General features: G+C 45.1%; 1 protein-coding gene across 1 annotated transcript; it reads left to right on the plus strand.

Annotated features, from left to right (window-relative positions):
- Positions 1-14,787: 14,787 nt before the first annotated feature.
- Positions 14,788-22,974, plus strand: LPCAT4 (lysophosphatidylcholine acyltransferase 4). Its single transcript, XM_059057374.2, has 14 exons — positions 14,788-15,516; positions 16,771-16,913; positions 17,250-17,470; positions 17,852-17,964; positions 18,098-18,158; positions 18,443-18,501; positions 18,706-18,740; positions 19,273-19,327; positions 19,456-19,538; positions 19,800-19,925; positions 20,265-20,397; positions 21,787-21,885; positions 22,220-22,385; positions 22,609-22,974. The coding sequence occupies exons 1-14, from the start codon at positions 15,403-15,405 to the stop codon at positions 22,761-22,763; spliced, it is 1,563 nt and encodes a 520-aa protein (XP_058913357.1). The 5' UTR covers positions 14,788-15,402; the 3' UTR covers positions 22,764-22,974.
- The last annotated feature ends 878 nt before the right edge of the window (positions 22,975-23,852 follow it).

The raw sequence follows: 23,852 nt of genomic DNA on the forward strand, positions 1-23,852 counted from the left end.
TTTAAAAATATATGGTATAAAATATACCTCAGTAAAGTCGATTTTAAAACTAATGAGAGGGACTTTCCTGGTGGTGCAGTGGTTAAGAATTCGCCTGCCAATGCAGGGGACATGGGTTTGATCCCTGGTCTGGGAGGATCCCACATGCCATGGAGTAACTAAGCCCGTGTGCCACAACTACTGAGCCTGCACTCTAGAGCCCATGAGCCACAACTACTGAGCCCACGTGCCACAACTACTGAAGCCCGCGTGCCTAGAGCCTGTGCTCCACAAGAGAAGCCACCACAATGAGAAGCGCTTACAACGCAATGAAGAGTAGCCCCCACTCACCACAACTAGAGAAGGCCCACTCTCAGCAACAAAGACCCAATGCAGCCATAAATAAATAAATAAATAAAGTTAAAATTACATATAAAAATAAATAATAAAACTAATGAGAGGAAATAAAATAAATTACTCTTACTGAATATAGTATTCTGTTTATTCTTTTTTTTTTTTTTTTTTTTTTTTTTTTTTTGTGGTACGCGGGCCTCTCACCGCTGCGGCCTCCCCCGTTGCAGAGCACAGGCCCCAGACGCGCAGGCTCAGCGCCCACGGCCCACGGGCCCAGCCGCTCTGCGGCATGCGGGATCCTCCTGGACCAGGGCACGAACCCGCGCCCCCTACACCGGCAGGCGGACTCCCAACCACTGCGCCACCAGGGAAGCCCTCTGTTTATTCTTACTTATATTTTCCCTGGTTCTGATTCTTCAATCTTTTTCTTTTAATTGAAGTTTGGGTGATATGGAAACTAACACCTATTATTTTTAGGGGTACAACATAGTGTTTCAATATTTTTATAGATTATACTCCATTTAAAATTATTTCAAAATAATGGCTATATTTCCCTGTGCTGTACAATATATCCTTTTTTCTTATTTATTTTATATGTAGTAGTTTGTGCCTCTTAATGCCATGCTGCTCTCTTGCCCCTCCCCACATTTTTTCTCATCACCAGTAACCACTAGTTTGTTCTCTATATCTATGTCTTTTTCTGTTTTATTATATACATTTGGGTTTTTTTTAGATTCTACATATAAGTGATAACAGAGTATTTGTCTTTCTCTGACTTATTTCACTAAGCATAATATCTTCTAGGTACATGCACATTAATGCAAAAGGCAGAATTTCATTCTTTTTATAGCTCAGTAATATTCCATTTTATATATATATATATATGTTTGTGTGTGTATATAGATATAGATCTCACATCTCTAGCCACTCATCTTTTTATGAACACATGTTGCTTCCATATCTTGGCTGTTGTAAATAATGCTGCTGTGAACACTGGGGTGCATGTATTTTTTAGAACTGGTGTTTTCACAGTCTGGAGGTTCCTTAATAAACTAAAAATAGAGTCGCCATAAGATCCAGCAATCCCACTCCTGGGCATATATCTGGAGAAAACTCTAATTTGAAAAGATACATGCATCCCAGTGTTCATTGCAGCACTATTTACAATAGCCAAGACATGGAAGTAACCAAAATGTCCATTGACAAATGAATAGATTAAAAAGATGTGGTGTATATATACATATATATATATATATATGGCTGAGTATATATATAGAATAATACTCAGCCATAAAAAAGAAAGAATGCCATTTGCAGCAACATGGATGGACCTAGATGTTACCGTCCTAAGTGAAATAAGTCAGACAAAGACAAATATTATATGATATCACTTAAATGTGGAAACTAAAATATGGTAAGAATGAACTTATTTACAGAAACAGACTCACAGACATAGAAAACAAACCTATGGTTACCAAAGGGGAAAAGGGGGTGGGGGAGGGATAAATAAAGAGTCTGGAAATAGCAGATACAAACTACTATATATAAAATAGATAAACAACAAGGTCCTACTGTGTAGCAAAGGGAACTATATTCAATATTCTGTAAAAAACCATAATGGAGAAGAATATGAGAAAGAATATATATAACTGAATCACTTTGCTGTACACCAGAAACTAACACAACACTGTAAATCAACTATACTTCAATGAAAAATAAATTACTTATAAAAATGAAAGCAAAAAGATTTGGGTTTTCATTTTCTTTGGCTATATACCCAGCAGTAGAATTGTTTGAACATGTGGTATTAGTTTTGGGAGGACCCTCCATACTGTTCTCCATACTGGCTGTACCATTTTACATTCCCACCAGCAGTGTACTAGGGTGCCCTTTTCTCCACATCCTCACCAAATTTGTTATTGGTAGACTTTTTGATGATACCTATTTTTTTGAAGATAGTTGATCTACAATATTGTATTAGTTTCAGGTGTAAAGCAAAGTGATTCGGTTATACAATTATATGTATGTATATATCTATATTCTTCTTCAATTCTTTTCCATTATAGTTTATTACAAGATATTGAATATAGTTCACTGTGCTATACAGTAAATCCCTGTTGTTTATCTGTTTTACATATGGTACTGTGCCTCTGTTAATCCCAAACTCCCAATTTATCTCCCTTCCACCCCCACCCCCTTTGGTAACAATAAGTTTGCTTTCTATGTCTGTGTTTCTGTTTTATAAACAAGTTCATTTGTATCATACTTTAGATTCCACATATAAGTGATATCATATGATATTTGTCTTTCTCTGTCTTACTTCACTTCATGTGATAACGTCTAGGTCCATCTATGTTGCTGCAAATGCCATTATTTCATTCTTTTTTATGGCTGAGTAATATTCCATTGTATATATGTACCACATCTTCTTTATCTATTCATCTGATGATGGACATTTAGGTTGCTTCCGTGTCTTGGCTATTGTAAATAGTGCCTCTGTGAACACTGGGGTGCATCTTTTCAAAATAGAGCTTTCATCTTTTTCAATTTGCATTTTCATCTTTTCTGGATATATACCCCAAAATGGGATTGCTAGATCATATGGTAACTCTATTTTTGGTTTTTTAAGGAACCTCCATACTGTTCTCCATAATGGCTGCACAATTTACATTCCCACCAACAGTGTACAAGGGTTCCCTTTTCTCCACACCATTTCCAGTTTTGTTATTTGCAGACTTTTTGATGACAACCATTCTGACCAGTGTGAGGTGATATCTCATTGTACTTTTGATTTGCATTTCTCTAATAATTAGCAATGTTGAGCATCTTTTCATGGGCCTGTTGACCATCTGTATGTCTTCTTTGGAGAAATGTCTATTTAAGCGTTCTGCCCATTTTTTGATTGGGTTATTTGTTTATTTGTTATTGAGTTGTATGAGCTATTAGTATATTCTGAAAATTAAGCCCTTGTCAGTCACATTGTTTGCAAATATTTTCTCCCAGAACATAGGTTGTCTTTTCTTTCTTTCTTTCTTTTTTTTTTGTCTTTTCATTTTGTTTGTAGTTTCCTTTGCTATGCAAAAGCTTATAAGTTTGATTAGGTCCCATCTGTTTATCTTTGCTTTTATTTCTCTTACCTTGAGAGACTGACCTAAGAAAACACTGCTACGATTTATGTCAGAGAATGTTTTGCCTATGTTCTCTTCTAGGAGTTTTACAGTGCCCTGTCCTATATTTAAGTCTTTAAGCCATTTTGAGTTTATTTTTATGTATGGTACGAGGGAGTGTTCTAACTTCATTGATTTACATGCGGTTGTCCAAGTTTCCCAACACCATTTGCCAAAAAGACTGTCTTCTCTCCATTGTATATTCTTGCCTCCTTTGTCAAAGATTAATTGACCATAGGTGTGTGGGTTTATTTTTGGGCTGTCTATTCTGTTCCATTGATCCATATGTCTGTTTTTGTGCCAATACCACACTACTTTGATTACTGTAGCTTTGTAGTATTGTCTGAAGTCTGTAAGGGTTATGCCTCCAGCTTTCTTGTTTTTCCTTGGGATTTCTTTGGCAATTCTGGGTCTTTTGTGGTTCCATATGGATTTTAGGATTATTTGTTCTAGTTCTGTGAAAAATGTCATGGGTAATTTGATAGGGATAACTTAAATCTGTAGATTGCTTTGGGTAATATGGCCATTTTGAGTATATTAAATCTTCCAGTCAAAGATCATGGGATATCTTTTCATTTCCTTGAATCATCTTCGATTTTTAAAATCAGTGTTTTATAGCTTGGGGCATATATGTCTTTCACCTCCTTGGTTAGGTTTATTCCTAGTTTATTCCTAGGTATTTTATTTGCTTTTTTTTTTTTTTTTTTTTTTTTTCAGCTGTACCGTGTGGCATGTGAGATCTTAGTTCCCTGACCAGGGTTCAAACCCATGCCCTCTGCATTGGAAGCACAGATTCTTAATCACTGGACCACCAAGGAAGTCCCTGGATATTTTTTAAATGTGATTTTAAACAGGATTTTTTTTTACTTTCTCTTTCTGTTATTTCAATGTTAGTGTAAAGAAATGCAACAGATTTCTGTATATTAATCTTGTATCCTGCTACCTTACTGAATTCATTTATAAGTTCTAATAGTTTTTGTGTAGAGTCTTTAAGGTTTTCTAATGATAGCCATTTTGATAGGTGTTAGGTGATATCTAATTGTGGTTTTGATTTGCATTTCTCTGATGATTAGCAATGTTGAGCATTTTTTCATGTGCCTATTGGCCATCTGTATATTTTCTTTAGAAAAATGTCTATTCAAGTCTTCTGTCCACTTTTTTATTTGGGTTCTTTTTTTTATATTGACTTGTATGAGCTGTTTATAAACTTTGGATATTAACCCCTTATTACTCATATCATTTGCAAATATTTTCTCCCATTCAGTAGGTTGTCTTTTTATTTTGTCAGTGATTTCCTTTGCTGTGTAAAAGCTTTTGAGTTTAATTAGGTCCCATTTGTTTATTTTTTCTTTTATTTCTTTTGCCTTAGTAGACAGATCCAAAAAAAAATATTGCTACAATTTAAGTCAAAGAGTTTTCCTCTAGGAGTATTATAGTTTCAGGTCTTACATTTAAGTGTTTAATCCATTTTGACTTATTTTTGTACATGGTGTGAGGAAATGTTCTAATTGCATTCTTTTACATGTAGCTGTCCCGTTTTCCCAGTTCCACTTAGTGAAGAGACTGTCTTTTCCCCATTGTATATTCTTGTCTCCTTTGCTGGAGATTAATTGACCATAAATGTGTGGGTTTATTTAGTGGCTGTCTATTCTGTTCCAGTGATCTATGTGTCCGTTTTTGTGCCAGTACTGTGCTGTTTTGATCACAGTAGCTTTGTAGTATAACATCTGGTTCTGGACTCTCGTTTACTGAGAGATATTTTTATTACAAATTCAATTTCACTACAAGTGATTGGTCTGTGCAGATTGTCTGTTTCTTCCAGATTCAGTCTTGGCAAGTTGTTTGTTTCTAGAAATTTATCCATTTCTTCTAGGTTCTCCAATTTGTTGGCATATAACTATTTGTAGTATTCTCTTATGATTTTTTTGTGTCTCTGTAATATCAGTTTTAAGTTCTTCTCTTGCATTTCTTATTTTATTTGGGTCTTCCCTCTTCTTGATGAGCCTGGCTAAAGGTTTATCAGTTTTGTTTATCTTTTTAAAATAACAGGTCTTGATTTCATTGTTCTTTTCTGTTGTTTTTTGGGGTCTCTTTTATTTATTTCCTCTCTGTTCTTTATGATTTCCTTCCTTCTGCTAACTTTGGGCTTTGTTTTTCTTTTCTAATTCCTTTACATGGAAGGTTAGGTTGTCTATTTCATATTTTCCTTGTTTCTTGAGGTAGGCCTGTATTGCTATAAATGTTGCTATTAGAACTGCTTTTTCTGCGTGCCATAGATTTTGAAGCATTGTGTTTCCATTTTCATTTGTCTCAGGGTATTTTCTGATTTCCTCTTTGATTTCTTCATTGACCCACTGTTTTTTTGGTAGCATGTTGTTTGGAATCCATAGGTTTGTACTTTTCCCATTTTTCTTACTGTAATTGATTTCTAGTTCCATTTTCATACCATTGTGGTTGGAAAAAATGCTTCATGTAGTTTCTATGTTCTTAAATTCATTGAGACTTGTTTTGTGGCCAAGCATGTGATCTATCCTAGAGAATGTTCCATGTGAACTTGAACAGAATGCATATTCTGTTGTTTTTAGATGGAATATCCTATAGATATCTATTAAGTCCAAGTGGTCTATTGTGTCACTTAAGACCACTGTTCCCCTATTTGTTTCTGACTGGATGATCTGTCCATTAATGCCAGTGGAGTATTAAAGTCTCCTAATATTATGGTATGGTTGCCAATTTCTCCCTTTATGTCATTAATATTTGCTTTATATGTTTAGGTGCTCCTGTATTGGGTACATATATGTTAACAAGCATAATATCCTCTTCTTGTATTGATTCCTTTGTCACTACATAATGCCCTTCTTTGTCTTTGTTATAGACTTTGTTTTAGAGACTGCTTTGATTGATATGAATATTGCTAGCCCCACTTTCATGTCCTTTCCATTTGTGTGAAATATCTTTTTTCACCCCCTCACTTCTAGTCTATATGTGTCTTTAGTTCTGAAGTGAGTCTCTGATAAGCAGCATTTGGATGAGTCTTGTTTTTTTATCCAATCAGCCACCCTATATCTTTTAATTGGAATACTTAGTGCAGTGACATTTAAAGTAATTATTGATAGGTATGTACTTACTGCCATTTAATACCTTTTGGGGATTGTTTTTGTAATTCTTCCCTGTTCTTTTCTTCTTCTTTTAGTTTCTTCTCTTGTAGTTTGATGATTTTCTTTTTTTCTTTTTTTGCACCGCATGGCTTGTGGAATCTTAGTTCCCCAACCAGGGATCAAACCCACACTCTCGGCCATGAAAGCATGGAGTCTTAACCACTGGACCACCAGGAATTCCCTGATGATTTTCTTTAATGGTATGTTTGCGTTTTTCCTCTCTTATTTTTGTGTATCTGTTGTAGGGTTTTGATTTGTGGTTACCATGGAGTTCATGTATGTTGACCTATAACTGTATCTATATGTTTCAAACACATTCTAAAAGATATACACATTTTACTCTCTTCCTCATGCTTTTTGTTTTTGATGTCTATTTTACAACTTCATGTTTATCCCTTTTCTGATTACTGTAGTTAAACTTGATTTTACATTTTTTTGTCTTTTAATCTTTGTACTAGCTTATTAAAGTAGTTGATATCAGCTTTTACTATATATTTGCCTTTACGAGTGGTATTTTTCCTTTCCTATAGATACTTCTTGTTACAGCCTTTTCCACTTAGAGAAGGATTTTAACATTTCTTTTAGAGTCAGTTTAGCATTGATGAACTCTTTCAGTTTTGGCTTGTCTGAAAAGTTCTTTATCTCTCCTTCAATTCTAAATAATAATCTTACTGGGTAGAGTATCCTAGGTTGCAGGTTTTTCCCTTTCAGTACTTTAAATATATCATGCTACTCCCTTCTGGTCTGCAAAGTTTCTGCAGAGAAATCAACTTAGCTTTATGGGGGTTCCCTTGTATATCACTCTTTATTTTTCTCTTGCTGCCTTTAGAATCTCTCTCTTTAACTTTTACCATTTTAAATATGATATGTCTTTGTATGGGTCTATTTGTGTTCATCTTGTTTGGGACCCTCTGTGCTTCCTATACCTGGATACCTATTTCTTCCTTAGGCTGGGAAGTGTTCAGCCATAATTTCATTAAATACATTTTTGACCCCATTCTCTCTCTTTTCTGCTTCTGGGACCCCTGTAATGCAAATGTTGGTATGCTTGATATTATCCCAAGGATCCCTTAAACTGTTTTTTTTTTTAATTTGCTTTTCTTTTTGCTGTTCTGATTGGGTGGTTTACATTATTCTATCTTCCAAATCACTTATACATTCTTCTGTATCATCTAGTCTACTGTTTATTCCTTCAGCTCTCACTTGTTCGTTTTTATATTTTCTAGATCCTTGTTAAAATTCTTACTGTGTGGGGCTTCCCTGGTGGCACAGTGGTTGAGAATCTGCCTGCCAATGCAGGGGACACGGGTTTGAGCCCTGGTCTGGGAAGAACCCACATGCCGCGGAGCAACTAGGCCCATGAGCCACAACTACTGAGCCTGCGCGTCTGGAGCCTATGCTCTGCAACAAGAGAGCCCACGATAGTGAGAGGCCTGCGCACCGCGATGAAGAGTGGCCCCCGCTTGCCACAACTAGAGAAAGTCCTCGCACAGAAACGAAGACCCAACACAGGCAAAAGTTAATTAACTAATTAATTATTTTAAAAAAATTCTTACTGTGTTTATTCTTTTCCCTAATTCAGTTAGCATTCTTATTACTAATGTTTTGAGTTCTTTATTTAGCAAATTATTTACTTGTTTCATTAACTAATGAAACAAGTTTTTTTTCAGGGGTTTTCTCTTGCTCTTTCAGTTGAGACAAATTCCTCTGTCTTCTCATTTTGCTTATCTTTCTCTGACTCTATGAAATTAGATGAAACAGTTAACTATGTTAGCCTTGAAGTGGGTCCTTATATAGGAGCAACACTATACAGTCTGTTTGTGCCCAGTGGTTTTGGTGGGAGAGCTGGATTTGATGTCACATCTTTCCTCAGGGTGCGCTGGCAGCTCTCACCTTGGTAGGAGGTGGGGCTGGACATGGGAGGGCTAGGGACTGAGCCAGGTGTGACGTGGTTCTTCCCCTCTGCTTTGTGGCTGTCACTGCCCTATTAGGGGTGAAGTCAGGTCCCAAGTTTCTGGATTTGAAACCCTGAGGGTCTGGTTCTAGCTGGCTCTGTTCTCTTTAAGTGTATGCTCCATTGTGGAGCACAGGCTCCGGACGCACAGGCCCAGCAGCCATGGCCCATGGGCCCAGCCGCCCCATGGCATGTGGGATCCTCCCAAACCGGGGCACAAAACCACGTCCCCTGCATTGGCAGATGGACTCTCAACCACTGTGCCACCAGGGGAGCCCCTATCTTGAATATTTTTGTATATGTTGAAGCTTAACTGTGATTTTTTCCCCCAATCTCTAATCCCTCCAAGGACACTCTTTGTGAACCTAGAATGAAGACATAAAAACCGTGCTATCCCTACCAAGGAGAAGTCCAGCCTGTTAGCTCCCTAAAAAAAGAATCTGGCTTGGTATTAAATGAACTTCTTGCTTACTGAGATTTCATAAAATGGTTCAATAGGTTAATAAATATTCCTCTTATTAGATTGAAAACAGGCAAGATGGTTGTCAGAAGAATTCCCTCTTGATTTAAGGCACCTCTGAAACAAACAGAAATATATCTGATCCCACACTCCTGATTTCGATTTCTCTACCAGATGCATAGGCTTCTCCAAAATCTTTATCTCCATCCCTGAGCCCCAGATCCATATTTTTAAAGCCTACTAGACAGTGCCACCTGGACCTGGCTGGTGCCTCCCAATGAATATGTTTAAACCATATCAACCCCAAATCTTCCTAGTCTCCCAAGCTAGACCAGTGGTTCTTAACCTGTGAAACAAGCACCTAAGACATCATGGAGTCAGTAGTATACCAAGAGCAAGCTGATGGACAGAGTCAGCCCCAGGTGCAGGCAACAAGAGTATGCATTGTCTGTAGAGAATTTAAAAAGAATAATAAAACTTGCCAAAAATCAGTCAGCAATTTATTATCACTATGCACCAGCAATTCTGAACAATGTCAGTGATAAATTATTCCTCCAAAAGAAATATCCTGTGGGGCCAAGTTTTAAACATTGCCATGGTTACTTTTGAATTTTAATAATATTTATTTAAGTTTCAAGTTGAACATTTTTACTACTTATCCTTCAGTGAACATCATATTCTACACAGAATTTAACTCAGAAAACTCCCAGTTATACAATTTCCCCCAGACACAAGTGGACTTGGTAGCAATTCTCATTCATTTAGAGAGTAAGTTGCAAAGGTCCAGAATCATTCCAGATTACTTCAAGCACCCTTCATGTTTCCAGCCCCTGTGGTAGTACATATTCTCATGTTTAAATAGTAGATTTGAGATAATGTGGTAATAGTATCTTTTTAAAAATATTTATTTATTTATTTTGGCTGCACCAGGATAGTCACAGCATGCGGGATCTTTGTTGCGGCATGTGGACTTCTTAGTTGTGGCATGTGAACACTTAGTTGTGGCATGCATGCGGGATCTACCTCCCCAACCAGGGATCGAACCCAGGCCCCCTGCATTGGGAGCACAAGTCTTACCGACTGCACCACCAGGGGAGTCCTGATAACAGTGTCTTAATCAGCTCAGCCGCCATAACAAAATGCCAAGGGTGGCTTAAGAAACAGAAATGTTGGGCTTCCCTGGTGGCGCAGTGGTTGAGAGTCCGCCTGCTGATGCAGGGGACGCGGGTTGGTGCCCCGGTCCGGGAAGATCCCACATGCCGCCGAGCGGCTGGGCCCATGAGCCATGGCCGCTGAGCCTGTGCGTCTGGAGCCTGTGCTCCGCAAGGGGAGAGGCCACAACAGTGAGAGGCCTGCATACCAAAAAAAAAAAAAAAAAAAAAAAAAAAAAGAAACAGAAATGTTCTCACAGTTCTGAAGGTTGGAAGTCTGAGATCATGGACCATTTACAGTGAGGTTACAGTGCTCTCTACCTGGCTTACAGACATCAGCCTTCTCAGTGTGTCTTCACAGGTCAGAGAGACACTACAAGCTCGTTGGCCCCTCTTCTTAAAGGGTGCTAATCCCATCATGAAGGCCCCATCCAGGTGTCAAATATGCTAGGTATACCACTGCATGGAGTAATTTCAAGGAGTCTAGAAATCTGTATTAAAAAATATTATCTGCAAGTTGAATAAATAGAATTCACATTGTATATGTAACCACACAATATGTGTGATTACACATATTACTATATAGATGTCTATAGAACTTCCACTGAACACTGCTGTGTCGTATTTGACCTCAGATTACTCTTTCCTAGAGGTAGGAATTAGCACAAATTATTTAGAATGCTTTAAAGGCTTTGTACAATACCTTTCAGTCTCCATCCCCACCCCCAATCACCCAGCAATCTGACCACATGAGTGTGTTCAAACCCTCATTAACTTTCTCCTGTCCATGAGTAAGTGCTCCTTTTGTGTCTAATTTGTTCTTTCCCAACTTCTTTACGAACTACTACTTACTCATCAAGCTCTAATTCAAATGACCCTCTTTAGGGAACTCGCTCTTGAGATATTGTGCTCTACTTAGTTGTTCCCTCTGTTATGCTCTAAGAGCTTTTGTTTAAATCTGCATTTCAGTACTGCTCATTAATTGTGAGCATGAGATGGTTAAACAATAAACTCTGAAGAGAAAATTTTTACTTTTACAGGAAAAATAAGTGTATTTCTCCACAACGGGGCAACAATGTTCATCCTGGTCCCTGAATCCCTTAGTGTCTATAGTAAGCACACTCTAGGGCTGCCTTATGATTCCTTCCTCCTTACTGTTCATGTCCTTGTATAATTCCCTCCCCTTGAGTTCAGGCCAAACTGTGACTAGCTTCTAACAGCAGAATATGGCAAAGGTGATGGGCTACCACTCACATGATTATGTTACATTATATCACAAAAGTGAATGGATCTTGCAGATGTAGTTAAAGACCCTGGTCCCTAATTAGTTGACTCTGAGTTAATCAAAAGCAGTATTGTCCTGGGTGGGCTGACCTGAAAGAGGGCCTGGAGGTCACAGACTCTTTCTGGCACTGGCTGTAAGAATCAAGCTGCCATGAATTCTACAGCCTCAAGGAAATGAGTTCTGCCAACAACCGAGGAGGCTTGGAAGCAGGTCCTTCCCCAGTCAAGCCACCAGAAGACAACATGGCCCTGCCAATACCTTGATTTCAGCTTTGTGAGACCCCAGGCAGAGAACCTAGCAAAGCTGTGTCTGGACTTCTGACCTGGAGAAACTGTGATAATAAATAGAGGCTGTTTGAAGCTGCTAATTTTATAGCAATTTGTTATACAGCAATGGCAAATGAATACAGTGGGGTTTTGCACATAACAAAATCTCTGACTCAAACTGGCTTAGAGGGCACAGAAATTTATTTTCTCATGTAGCAGGAAGTCCAGAAGTACTTCAGACTTCAGTTTGGTTTGTTCAGAGGCTCAATTCTGTCATCAAAGACCCAGATTCTTTGCCTCTCACCACTGCGCTATCCTAAGTCATAGTTAATCCTCGGGGTTGCAAGGTGGCATCAGCAGTCACAGGAGTCACACTCAGAAATATCTGGAGGATAAAAATAAAGTGTTAATTCATACGCATTCTTATGAAGAGTGAGGAAAATTCCCAGAAGCACCTCAGCAGATTTTCCTTCAGGTCTCACTGTCCAGGATCACTCATCCATTCCAAATCATCCACTGACCAGGAGAAAAGGATCACCTCAGATGAGTTCCATCCAACCTGGCTGCCCCTGGGACAGATGGGTGTGTGGGGCAGCTACATACTTGAACTAAATCGGAGTTCTGTTAAGGAGGAAAGGGGAGAAAGGACCAGCATGTCTACTACAAGTCCCAGTCAAAGAGTTACTCTACAAAAAAGACAACATGTATAAAACCTCCCACCCAGCAGTCCAGCACTGGCAGAATGAATTATACCACAGCAGCTAAAAGATGGAGGCAGAACTGTTGGTGGGAATGTAAATTGATACAGCCGCTATGGAGAACAGTATGGAGGTTCCTTAAAAAACTAAAAATAGAATTACCATACGACCCAGCAATCCCACTACTAGGTATATACCCTGAGAAAACCATAATTCAAAGAGTCATGTACCAAAATGTTCAATGCAGCTCTATTTACAATAGCCAGGACATGGAAGCAACCTAAGTGTCCATCGACAGATGAATGGATAAAGAAGATGTGGCACATATATACAATGGAATATTACTCAGCCATAAAAAGAAACGAAATTGTTATTTATAGCGTGGTGGATGGACCTAGAGTCTGTCATACAGAGTGAAGTAAGTCAGAAAGAGAAAAACAAATATCGTATGCTAAGGCATATATATGGAATCTAAAAAAAAAAATGTACTGATGAACCTAGTTGCAGGGCAGGAATAAAGAGGTAGACAGAGAATGGACTCTAGGACACAGGGTGGGAGGGCAAAGCTGGGGCGAAGTGAGAGTAGCATCGACATATATACACTACTGAATGTAAAATAGTTGGCTGGTGGGAAGCAGCTGCATAGCACAGGGAGATCAGCTAGGTGCTTTGTGACCACCTAGAAGGGTAGGATAGGGAGGATGAGAGGGAGGCTCAAGAGGGAGGGGATATGGGAACGTGTGTATGCATATGGCTGATTCACTTTGTTGTGCAACAGAAACTAACACAGTATTGTGAAGCAATTATACTCCAATAAAGACCTATTTTTTAAAAAGAGATGGAGGCAGAGAGGAGACTGGCAAAAACAAACTATTGCTAATAGCAAGCACGTTTGTGGAACATTTTAACAGAAGTTAATGAAGACATTTAAAATATTAAGAATTGGCACAAAGACTGAGATTGCTCTATAATCAGTGATAAGAAATCGAGACAATGAAGTAAGAACGTGGCAAGGAGCAAGAACATTCCAAGAGACATAAAAGATGAACAAAACAAATGCCAGAAGAACAGAAATCCAACCAGAGACACTGCCTAAGGGTTTTCATCTGTTCCATAAAGAGAATTGGAAATTAGTACCAAAACTTTCTCCCTATATCGATAGTATGTGGTTATGTGTAATTTAATTAAATAGTAATTTGCATATAATTATAATTAGTCTATGGGCTTGAGTCTTAAGTTTAATAACTCCTCATGGTATGGTTATAGATAATTTATGTTAAAATATTAGAGGCATAAAAAGGAAATTATGTGTAATTATGCTTTTAATGAATTACCTTAATCAAAACAAAACGAAATTATAAAAATATTGAAACTGCCCTGGAAAACCTAAGACATACAGAATCTGCCCTCCTTTAAATAGTAGGTAAAAGACATACATGTATCTAATAATCACATTGTACACCTTAAATTTACATATATGTCAATAATATCTCAAAAAAATCTGGAAAAATAAATTTAAAAATTAAAGAGCCATGGAATCTTCTCTAAAAATCTTTAAGAAATAAATCTGACTAGGATATCCTTTTATTTCTCTGAGAATGCTGGCTGCTCTCAGGGATATAGGCAGGAATATAAGTGGGTAAATTATGGGGCAAGGAAGGCGGGAAGGGGGGTCTAGATAGAAGTAAAGTGACTTCTGACTTTTGCCTGGTCCCCCTTCCAATAAAAGATTAATGGTACCCAATGACCCAATAGCCCATTGATCTGCCATTGTTCCCATTACCCTCAGGAAATGGTGACTGACAGGGATGCAGAAGAGAGAAGTAAAACAAGGTGAACTGAAGGCAGCTTCTTTCCACAAGCAACGAGGCTCATCTCCTTTTTGTCACTATTTCAGATTGTGTTACTGGCTGTGGATCTCAAAGTCTAGCCAATTCCCTGTTCTCGCCATAGCCTGACGACCAGGGTCTAACCAGTTTATGTGCTTTCTAGGACAGTTTGGAGTTTGGGGATGAGGGGTATTACTTTGTCCTCTTACACAATGCAGCGAGGGAGAGAAAGAGAAAGACAGAAAAAAAGAGACTAGGAGGAAAAAGAGGGCTGCATCCGGGGTCATCCCCGCTTTTCAGGTTCGCACTGCCCGTCCAGGCCTGGTTGAGCCCTGGTAAATGTATGACCAGCTTCTTGATGGTTGCCGGCACCTCGCGGAGTCCTCACACCAAAACAGGCAGCCCTGCCTTGCTCAGGCAGGACGCGGATGCCGAGAGCTGTTAGGCACAATAAAGCCGCCAGAGGGCGCGAGCGCCTCAAGTCCACGCGCGATGGCGTCGACCCAACCAGGAAGGAAAGGTGGTCGGCCTCCGAGAGGTGGTGGGCCCCGCCTCGGCCGCGAGCTGCCGGCCTCCGCGCACTGCGCGTCCGCCCTTCCATTCTCATCCGCCCGAGGGCCCCACCCCGATCTGTGCTTGCAGGGTGACCTCGACGCCCGGGCGGAGTCCGAGGGCATTTTCAGCGCCGCTCGCTCCTCGCTGCCCCAAAATCGCTCCGAGCTGGAGGCCTGCGGGGAGGCGCCGGCTGGGTTTTCCGAGAGGGAAGCCCGGAGGGCCAGGCCCGGGGTCAGACCGCAGGCAGGCGCCGCGCTCCAATATCCGGCCGCCTCGTAACAATGGCCCGAGGGTCTGCGGACGCTGTGGCGGGCGCGGAGGAGCAGGGGAGCCGGGGCGCTGGAAGCCCCGCCCCTCAGCCGGCTCCCTGACAACGCGGGCCCGACCGCGCAGCCTGCTCCCCGCCCCTCGGCGCCCCGCACCAGGCGGGGCCGGGGCTAGATCGCCACCGCCACCACCGCCGCTGCTGCAGCTGCAACTGCTGCTCTGCAAAGAGGGGCCCGGGGCCGGGCTGGGGTGCCCTCCCTCCCACGTTCTCCCGCCGCTATGAGCCAGGGAAGTCCGGGGGACTGGGCCCCCCTCTATCCCACCCCCGGACCCCCTGCGCCCCCCAACCCCTTCGTGCATGAGTTACACCTCTCCCGCCTCCAGAGGGTTAAGGTAAGGGTATGGGCGGGGGGCGTCGGGACGACTCGCGGGGATAGAAAAAGGAGGCCTTTTGGAGCCTTGATACAGATGGGGTTGGGGATCCGAAAAGGGGGTGGGTGAGAGGCTAGTGGGGCGGGAGTCAGAAGGTGCGCACGTGGGGGTGGCGGGGGGTGGTCGAGGAGTCCTGGGGAGGACGCGGGCTTGGGCGACAGACAAGGTGAAGGTGTGTGAGAACTGACTAGGTGAGGATGGAGGATTGCAGGGCACCCAGGGGTAGGGGAGGTGGAGGACGCTGGAGACTGCGGATTACATCCTGCGGAGGCCGATGGGCTAGGATGGAGGTAGAGGCCACGGATGGGGGTGGTGGGGCAGGGGCGTTGCTGAGTGCTTCTAGGAGGCTCTGACCTGGAAGAGGTTTCTGGGCCCGGAGCCTGAACCCCCGTGCTCTTCCAGCAACCCCCCCTTTCCACTACCCACCCTCTCCACGCACTGCAGCACCTCCCGCTGGGGTGGGGGGAGGGAGGTGGAGAAGGGGGTTGGCTACAGGAAGTGGAGGGCCGAGCCGGCCTGGGGAGGCTGGGGAGTGGTATGAGAAGGGAGTGTCCGAGGTTTCTGTTGCCTTCACCTCCCCTGAGGCCGGCTCCTGGGGCTCGGTTTGTTTACCTGCACTCTCCCCAGGGCAGCCCATGGAGTCACCCTGGCTCCTGGCAACCCCTACCCTGTGGAGTAGGGCCGATCTCTTTTCTCGCCTTTCCCCCAGTACTGGGGAAGTGCTCCTGGACAGAACTAGAGACTGGCCTGGGTCTGAAAAGTAGACCTCTCTGTGTTTCCCAACCCTCTGCCTCCCAGACCCTAAGTAGAAAGACCTATGCACCTGGTTTCTGTTAGACGTAGGAGCTATTTATGAAAGGGGCTGGTGGGAGGAGGAGCTATCTCTCGCCTACCCTACATCAAGCACAGTGCTGGGCGCTTTCACACTAGTTATCCTTGAATCCTCTTAACAGTCTTTCAGTTTTGTTGGTGTGATGGGGACCAGCTGAAAGACAGGAAAGTGAGGCCCCTGATCCCACTAATCTTTTATTCTCTTTCCCTCATTGGTATCTTCATCCCACCTTGGGTTCCAGTCCCATCTCCTGTTCCCCCACTACTTGTCTCCTGATATACAGGGGTGATGGCCCTCTGCTCCTGGGTCCATCCTTGTGGGAGAGGGGAAGCCTGGAGGGAGCATCTAAGCCCTGAAGTGTCCTCCTTTCCCACCCTCTGCAGTTCTGCCTCCTGGGGGCACTGCTGGCCCCCATCCGAGTGCTTCTGGCCTTTATCGTCCTCTTTCTCCTCTGGCCCTTTGCCTGGCTGCAAGTAGCTGGTCTTACTGAGGAGCAGCTTCAGGAGCCGATTACAGGATGGAGAAAGTAAGTGAGGAACCAGCCCCCAGAGACCCAGCTTCTCATTTCTCTTCCCTGCTATCCATTCTGCTCCCTCTTTAAGAAGAGGAGGAGGGAGGGTTCCGAAGCTCTCCTACCCAGCCTGGGTAGGTGAGATGAGTCAGCCAAGCTCAGTCCCTGGTAACCAGGACCTCAACTCTAAATTTTGCACCCTGATATGTCCCAAAGTAACCAGAGACTTTAGCACCTTTGCCAGGTAATAGAGGGCAAAAGAAGGACACTTGCTTTCCTGGGTGTCTGAGCCTGCGGGGTGAGTGAAGGGCAGGATCACTGTCTCCGCTGATGCCCAGCCTTGCCTTGCAGGACTGTGTGCCACAACGGGGTGCTGGGCCTCAGCCGCCTGCTCTTTTTCCTGCTCGGTTTCCTCCGGATTCGAGTTCGGGGCCAGCGGGCCTCTCGCCTTCAAGCTCCCGTCCTGGTTGCTGCCCCTCACTCTACTTTCTTTGACCCTATTGTTCTGCTGCCCTGTGACCTGCCCAAGGTTGTGTCTCGAGCTGAGAACCTTTCTGTTCCTGTCATTGGAGGTGAGAGATTAAGAGGGGTGAAGAGGAGAGATGAGACTACTCTGGGCGAAAAAGACGGGAATCAGAGACTCTGGAGAGAACTGGCCCCAAGGCGGGAGGGAGAAGGGATATTGCCTGATATTTGCCTGATGCTGACAAATGAAATGCAGATTAACAGCATTTGTGAAAGCAACCTCTTTGACTTTGAGCTCTGTGCTTACTTCGAAGAGAGCAGGGAGCTCTGGTCAGTTCCCTGAAAGGAGTAAGACACCATGAAAGGAGGGTCCCCAGGGCAAAGAGATAACCGGGAAGCATCTCCTACTGTTGAGGAAGGGGAGGCTGCAGGTGTTACTACCCCTGGGGAAGAACCAAGTGACTCCTTGTATCCTCTCCGGACCCCAGCCCTTCTTCGCTTCAACCAAGCCATCCTAGTGTCCAGGCATGACCCGGCTTCTCGGCGCAGGGTGGTGGAGGAGGTCCGAAGGCGGGCTACCTCAGGAGGCAAGTGGCCCCAGGTGGGTAAAAGGGTCTTCAGACCTCCTCGCCTTTTATGTGCTACTGAAGAGGCTTGTTTTTCCTCTCGTCCCCTTCCACCCACCTCATTCTGGTCTCTTGATTTTTTTTTTTTTTTTTTTTTTTTTTACCCAGGTACTGTTCTTTCCTGAGGGCACCTGTTCCAACAAGAAGGCTTTGCTTAAATTCAAACCAGGTGAATAAAACAGCAGTGGATGGTAGGGCTGTAGGAAAAAGGAGCCCAGGATTTGGAGAGGGACTCTGGAATAACCCAAGAAATGGAGGGATGGGGGAGGGAGGAAGACAGGGAGCCTCCTAGCTGACACTGAAGAGTCTCCACGAGTCAGAGAAAATCATAAATGAAATGGAGCAAGGCCAGATCTCATTGTAGAGCTGATCCAGATGCCTATACTTCATGCCCTGTAGCTACCTCCATTCTCTAACCTCTGCCTGGGGGGTGGGGGTGGAAATGGGGTTTAGGAGCCTTCATTGCAGGGGTGCCTGTGCAGCCTGTCCTCATCCGCTACGCCAACAGTCTGGTGAGTCTCAGTTTGAGAGGGGGGAGGGGGAGCATAAATCCACCCTGAATGGGAATCGGTGAAAACCGCCAGTGCCACCATGGGATGTGCATGTGGGGTGGGTCAGGGTCAGGGTCAGGGTCAGGGCCTCAGCTCCAAAAGGATTGGCCAGTTCCGGGAAAGAAAAGTAATGCCTTTCTCCCTTCACCTCTGCTTTCCACATAGGATACCACCAGCTGGGCATGGAGGGGCCCTGGAGTGTGAGTAGTGGTGTTCCTGGGGTGAGGGTGGCAAGTGGGGTCCCACAGAGTTCCTGGCGCATCTTCCACCTTCCAAGCAAGGTGAATAGCCCTTCTTCGTCCTGGGACTGAGAGAACTCTAGCGAAGGGCATGCCCCTGTCCCTCTGTTTTGTTCCCGTCTCCTGCTATAATCTGGAAGTGCCTTTAAGCTGCCCCACCTAATCATTCCTGCTGTAATCATAGTGACTTTTGTCTTACTTTCCTAGCTTTTCTAGCTCGGTGGTCCGCACCACCCGGCTTGCCTCTTTTCCTCTGCCGGTTGCTGAAACCCCTCGCCTGCACTTCTTCCCCTGGCCTAGACCTGCAGCGTTCTCTCTCTTATCCTGCCACCTTTCTGGCCCCTCTGCCTCCCTGCTGTATACTCATCCAGCTGACTGTATGGCTAGTAGTTTATTTTTGTATCAGTGGACAGTACTTTGCCACTCCCATTCTTGGGGTGTGGGGAGCCCATAGTTAGAGATTGCTGAGCCTCTGAGGTCTCTTTTCTCTTAGACTCAAAGTCCTCTGGCTCACAGCCTCTCAGCCCTGCAGCATCGTGGACGTGGAGGTATGACCCCTGTGGGTTGGGTGGGAGAGTGGGCATCTGCTGAGCCTGGAAGCTTTGGGGAGAGAGGGTGGAAGTGGTCACCCCTAGCTTTGAGGTCCTGATGAGAGGTCTCTGTGTGTGTGTTTCAGTTCCTCCCTGTGTACCACCCCAGCCCGGAGGAAAGCAGGGACCCCACCCTCTATGCCAACAACGTCCAGAGGGTTATGGCACAGTAGGTGTCCCACAGGGTATTTCCTAAACAGATATACAGGGCAGAGGAACCACAGGAGGGGGAGGAGGGCAGGGGTTTTGAGGCACACGTGGGGGAGGGGAGCGGCTAGGGCAGGGGGAAGGGCTATTGGACAGCTGAGGTGGGGGAGGGGAGGGTGAAAGGGGCCTGATCTCCGTAGTCGGTAGGCCAGAATCAGTAATGAACCCTCAGATGAGTATTCTGCCTCATTTCCCCTGCTTTCCATCCCTGTTCATCCCGTAGGGCCCTGGGCATTCCAGCCACCGAGTGTGAGTTTGTAGGGAGCTTGCCTGTGATTGTGGTGGGCCGGCTGAAGGTGGCATTGGAGCCGCAGCTCTGGGAACTGGGAAGGGTGCTTCGGAAGGCTGGGTAAGTGACCTTGAAGATGAGGGTATGGGCAAGAGAAAAAAAGAAAAAGGAGAACGGGTAGGAGGAAGAAGAGTCTTTAAAAAGAAAAAAAAGAAAAAGTGGGAAGACAGAGGAATTTTTTTAAAAGATAATGGCATAAAAGGAAAGAGGAAAAAAGAAAGATACGTAATAACCCCAGTGACAAAAGTAGGAATGGCTCTCCAGGGACTGTGAGTCGCTTTTCCAAGAGTGCATCTTAGAAAAGCACCACATGTACCCGTGCTGAGGCCAGGGTCCTGCTGGGTGATGTGTCCAGAAGGAAACTGAGTCAGCTCTGTACCTTCAACAATTCCCTTGTAGGCTGTCCCCTGGCTGTGTGGACACTGAGGCAGAGCCAGGCCGGAGTCGAATGATCAGCCAGGAAGAGTTTGCCAGGCAGCTCCAGCTCTCTGACCCCCAGATGGTGGCTGGTGCCTTTAGCTACTTCCAGCAGGTAAAGGGGCTGGGATGCTCAAGATTTAAGTACAGTATCCGAGGGGCCGTGTGGATGGCCAATGTGGAGTCTGGGCTGGATGCTCTAACAGCTATTGTTAGATGGACATCTTCTGAGGTCTGCTGGGAGATTCATTTTTTTATAGAGAGTGTCCAGTGCATTGAACAGCAGTGTTTGTTTGGTTTTGGGTTTGGGTTTTTTGGGGTGTTTTTTTTTTTGTGGTACGCGGGCCTCTCACTGTTGTGGCCTCTCCCGTTGCGGAGCACAGGCTCCGGACGCGCAGGCTCAGCAGCCATGGCTCACGGGCCCAGCTGCTCCGCGTCATGTGGGATCCTCCCGGACCGGGGCACGAACCCGTGTCCCCTGCATAGGCAGGTGGACTCTCAACCACTGCGCCACCAGGGAAGCCCAAACAACAATGTTTTACTCATTGTGGGGAAGAACAATGGAGAAATGATGGTCAGTGAGGTCCATAAATTTCTGAGGCATTTTAGAGATCGGCAGAGATGGGGATCATGTGACCTTGTGGGGCACTGGGGGAGGGTTAGGTGGGAAGGTGACATACAGAGGAGTCAACATTGGACAGGTTAGACAGTTAAGGGTTTGAGACCCAGAAGTATCTGTACTACTTGGGCAGATTTTTAAAACATATCTCAGAGCTTATCTGGGGGATTCCTGAACTATCTCAAGAATCTTGGTGAGCTGTATATTTCCTGGGATTTAACCAGGTTGTCTTGTCAAATTATAATAACCCCAGAAGGATCATAATGTTTATGAAGAACTCCCAGTGGTCCTAAGGAGTTCTTTTTGACCTAAGATGCAGACCATGGTTCTCAGCATCCTCTCAGGGAACAGAGAGTGATCCAGGTGTGCTGATTGCTTGGACTGGGGCAGACAGTCCCTGAAAGGAGATTCCCATCATAGCCTGTAGCAGAACAGAACCAAAACCCAGGTGCCCCAGTCCCACATAGATCTGACACAGCAGGTATCCTCAGGGAGTTTTTTGGTAAGAAATGCCAGTGGCCCCCTTTTAGTTTGTTGGACCCGTTCTCCCACATAGGCCAAGTCAGAAGAGAACCAGTTTTTCCAGCTTGGGGTCCAGAATGCCCTGATAGTGTATCAGAAACTTGATGGTAACTTCAGCATACCTGAGGGATTCCATCGTTCCTAGGAGATCCCTTTATAGGAGAGCTTTGTCACCAGGCAAACCCATGCCCCAAGAGGACTGTCCGAGATCCCGGAGAGTTGAAGGCTCAGGGTTCTGAGGGAAGTGGACACAGGGGTCCAACCCCCAGGCCTGACAAGAACAGGGAAGAGCTGAGATCCAGAGCAGGAAGGAGGACACGGGGTTGGTCCCTGCATCGCCCTGGTTTCTCTTCCACCCTCCAGGATGCCAGGGGTTTGGTGGACTTCCGAGACGTGGCCCTTGCGTTGGCAGCTCTGGATGGGGGCAGGAGCCCGGAGGAGCTGACTCGCCTGGCCTTTGAGGTATCAGGACGTTGGGGTGGGAGGCACGTGGAGGCTGTGCTCACCCCGCCTGGAGGCCTGTGTGGTGTGCTGTCTCCAGGTGCCTCCGGATGGTAGGTGCTCGGTGTCCCAGGGCCACACTGTCTGAACCGCAGAGCCCCAGCGTCTCTGCCGAGGCCTCGCTGGCAACAGGAAGAAGGCAGCAGCCCAGCGTGACGATTATATTCAGAAAGGGCCCGGGGTCGGGGCAGGAGGCCTGGGCTCCACACTCTTGGAAGAGGAGGAGCCTGTCAGACAGACGTGCGGGGCGACGGCACCGAGGAGAGAGCTTGACTCACGTCCCTTTCCCTCCCAGCTCTTTGCCGAGGAGAAAGAGGAGCAAGCCGAGGGGCCCAGCCGCCTGCTGTACAAAGATGGCTTCAGCACCATCCTGCACCTGCTGCTGGGCTCGCCCCACCCTGCCGCCAGGACTTTGCATGCCGAGCTTTGCCAGGCAGGAGCCCGCCAGGGCCTCTCCCTCTGTGAGTCATGGCCTTCCAGGCCACCGGCACTGAGCTGGGAGGGAACAGGGCCGGCAGCCAGCCTGGGGGCACAGGACATCCGAGGGGCAAGGCTGGGAGGAACCAGCTGGGGAGGCAGAGGGTGTCAACTTGGATTTGAGACAGTGAGGCTGAGATGAGAGGAACAGGACCTCTTCCTCTCCTCCTCAGGTCTTTACTTTCCCGTCTCGCTCTTGCCATGCAGGTGAGTTCCAGGACTTCTCCATTCACCACCCGCTCCACGGGAAGCTCTTCGGCACCTACCTGCGCCCCTCGCAGACACCAAACACCTCCTCCCCAGACAGCACCCCTGCTCTGGCCAATGGGGCCGTGCAGGCCCCCAAGCAGAAGGGCGACTGAGCACCTCGACCTCCCCAGCTGGCACCCGCCCACAGACTCAGGGCAGCGCCAGAGGCCAACCCTGGGCCTCAAGCCCGTCTCTGTCCTGCTTGACTTTTTGTTATCGTTGTTGGTTTTTTTAAGTTGGTTTTCATTTTTTGTTCGTTTGGTCTTATTTTGTAAGAAACTATTTTATATATAAATATATATCTATATCTATTTAAAAAACGAAGCTCAGTCACATTGGCGGTATATTAGCTGGGAAGGAAAGGGACTAATGGTTGCAGGCCGCCTACGGGAAGATCCCAAAGTTTCTCGAGGTCAGTCCTCTTGGCCACAGCCGGATGAGTCCTCATCACTTCCAGACGGATGGAGCGTGCAAATCTCGTATCCTCCCTCCTGTTGTCATACCCTCTAACAGGCCTCCTCACGAACCTCTTTTCAGCTTATTCCCTCTTGTTCTGTCCTCATTAGAGGTTAAAAAATAGCTAATTACCATTCCATATTTAATAATCCTACTGAGACTGGTTTCTGTCCACCATAGTAGGGACAGAGACCTGTGTTAGGAACTAACTGTCCTGCCTGGAGCCCAGGGGGTTTCTGCCAAAGGATGAATTGGGGACATATAAGTCCCTTCTGTCCAGCTGCTTTTCAAGGAAGAAGAAGAGCCCCCCCCCCCAAAGAAGGTGCTGTGTCTAGGCACAATTATGGAAATTCATTAGATTTAGAAAATAGATATCTATCCCAGAAATCTGACAGGTTAAAAAGAAGTGCTTTTCCATCTATGGACTTTTAAAGAGAAACAGATACTGGTAGGATATCCAGAGAAGCCTTCCCAACACCACATCCAGGCTTCTGATGAGGGAGGAATGAAGTAATCATGGGGGACCCTCAGCGCCCTTGGGGGCTCATCAGGGGGCCTAGATGAAGCTGGAAAGTCACCTGGATCCGTCAAATCCAAGGCCACCCTCACCTCCTTTCTTCTTTTCAGCATCTTACCCCATCTAGAGCAAAGACGTGATACAAAGGGGCACACTGAAAGCATTTTCCAACAACAAAATCTTTATTTTTGTTTTTTTTTTCCCCATACAACTTCCAAAGGTACTTCCC

This window comes from Kogia breviceps, chromosome 3 (genome assembly GCF_026419965.1).
Source record: "Kogia breviceps isolate mKogBre1 chromosome 3, mKogBre1 haplotype 1, whole genome shotgun sequence".
Taxonomy (NCBI): Eukaryota; Metazoa; Chordata; class Mammalia; order Artiodactyla; family Physeteridae; genus Kogia; species Kogia breviceps.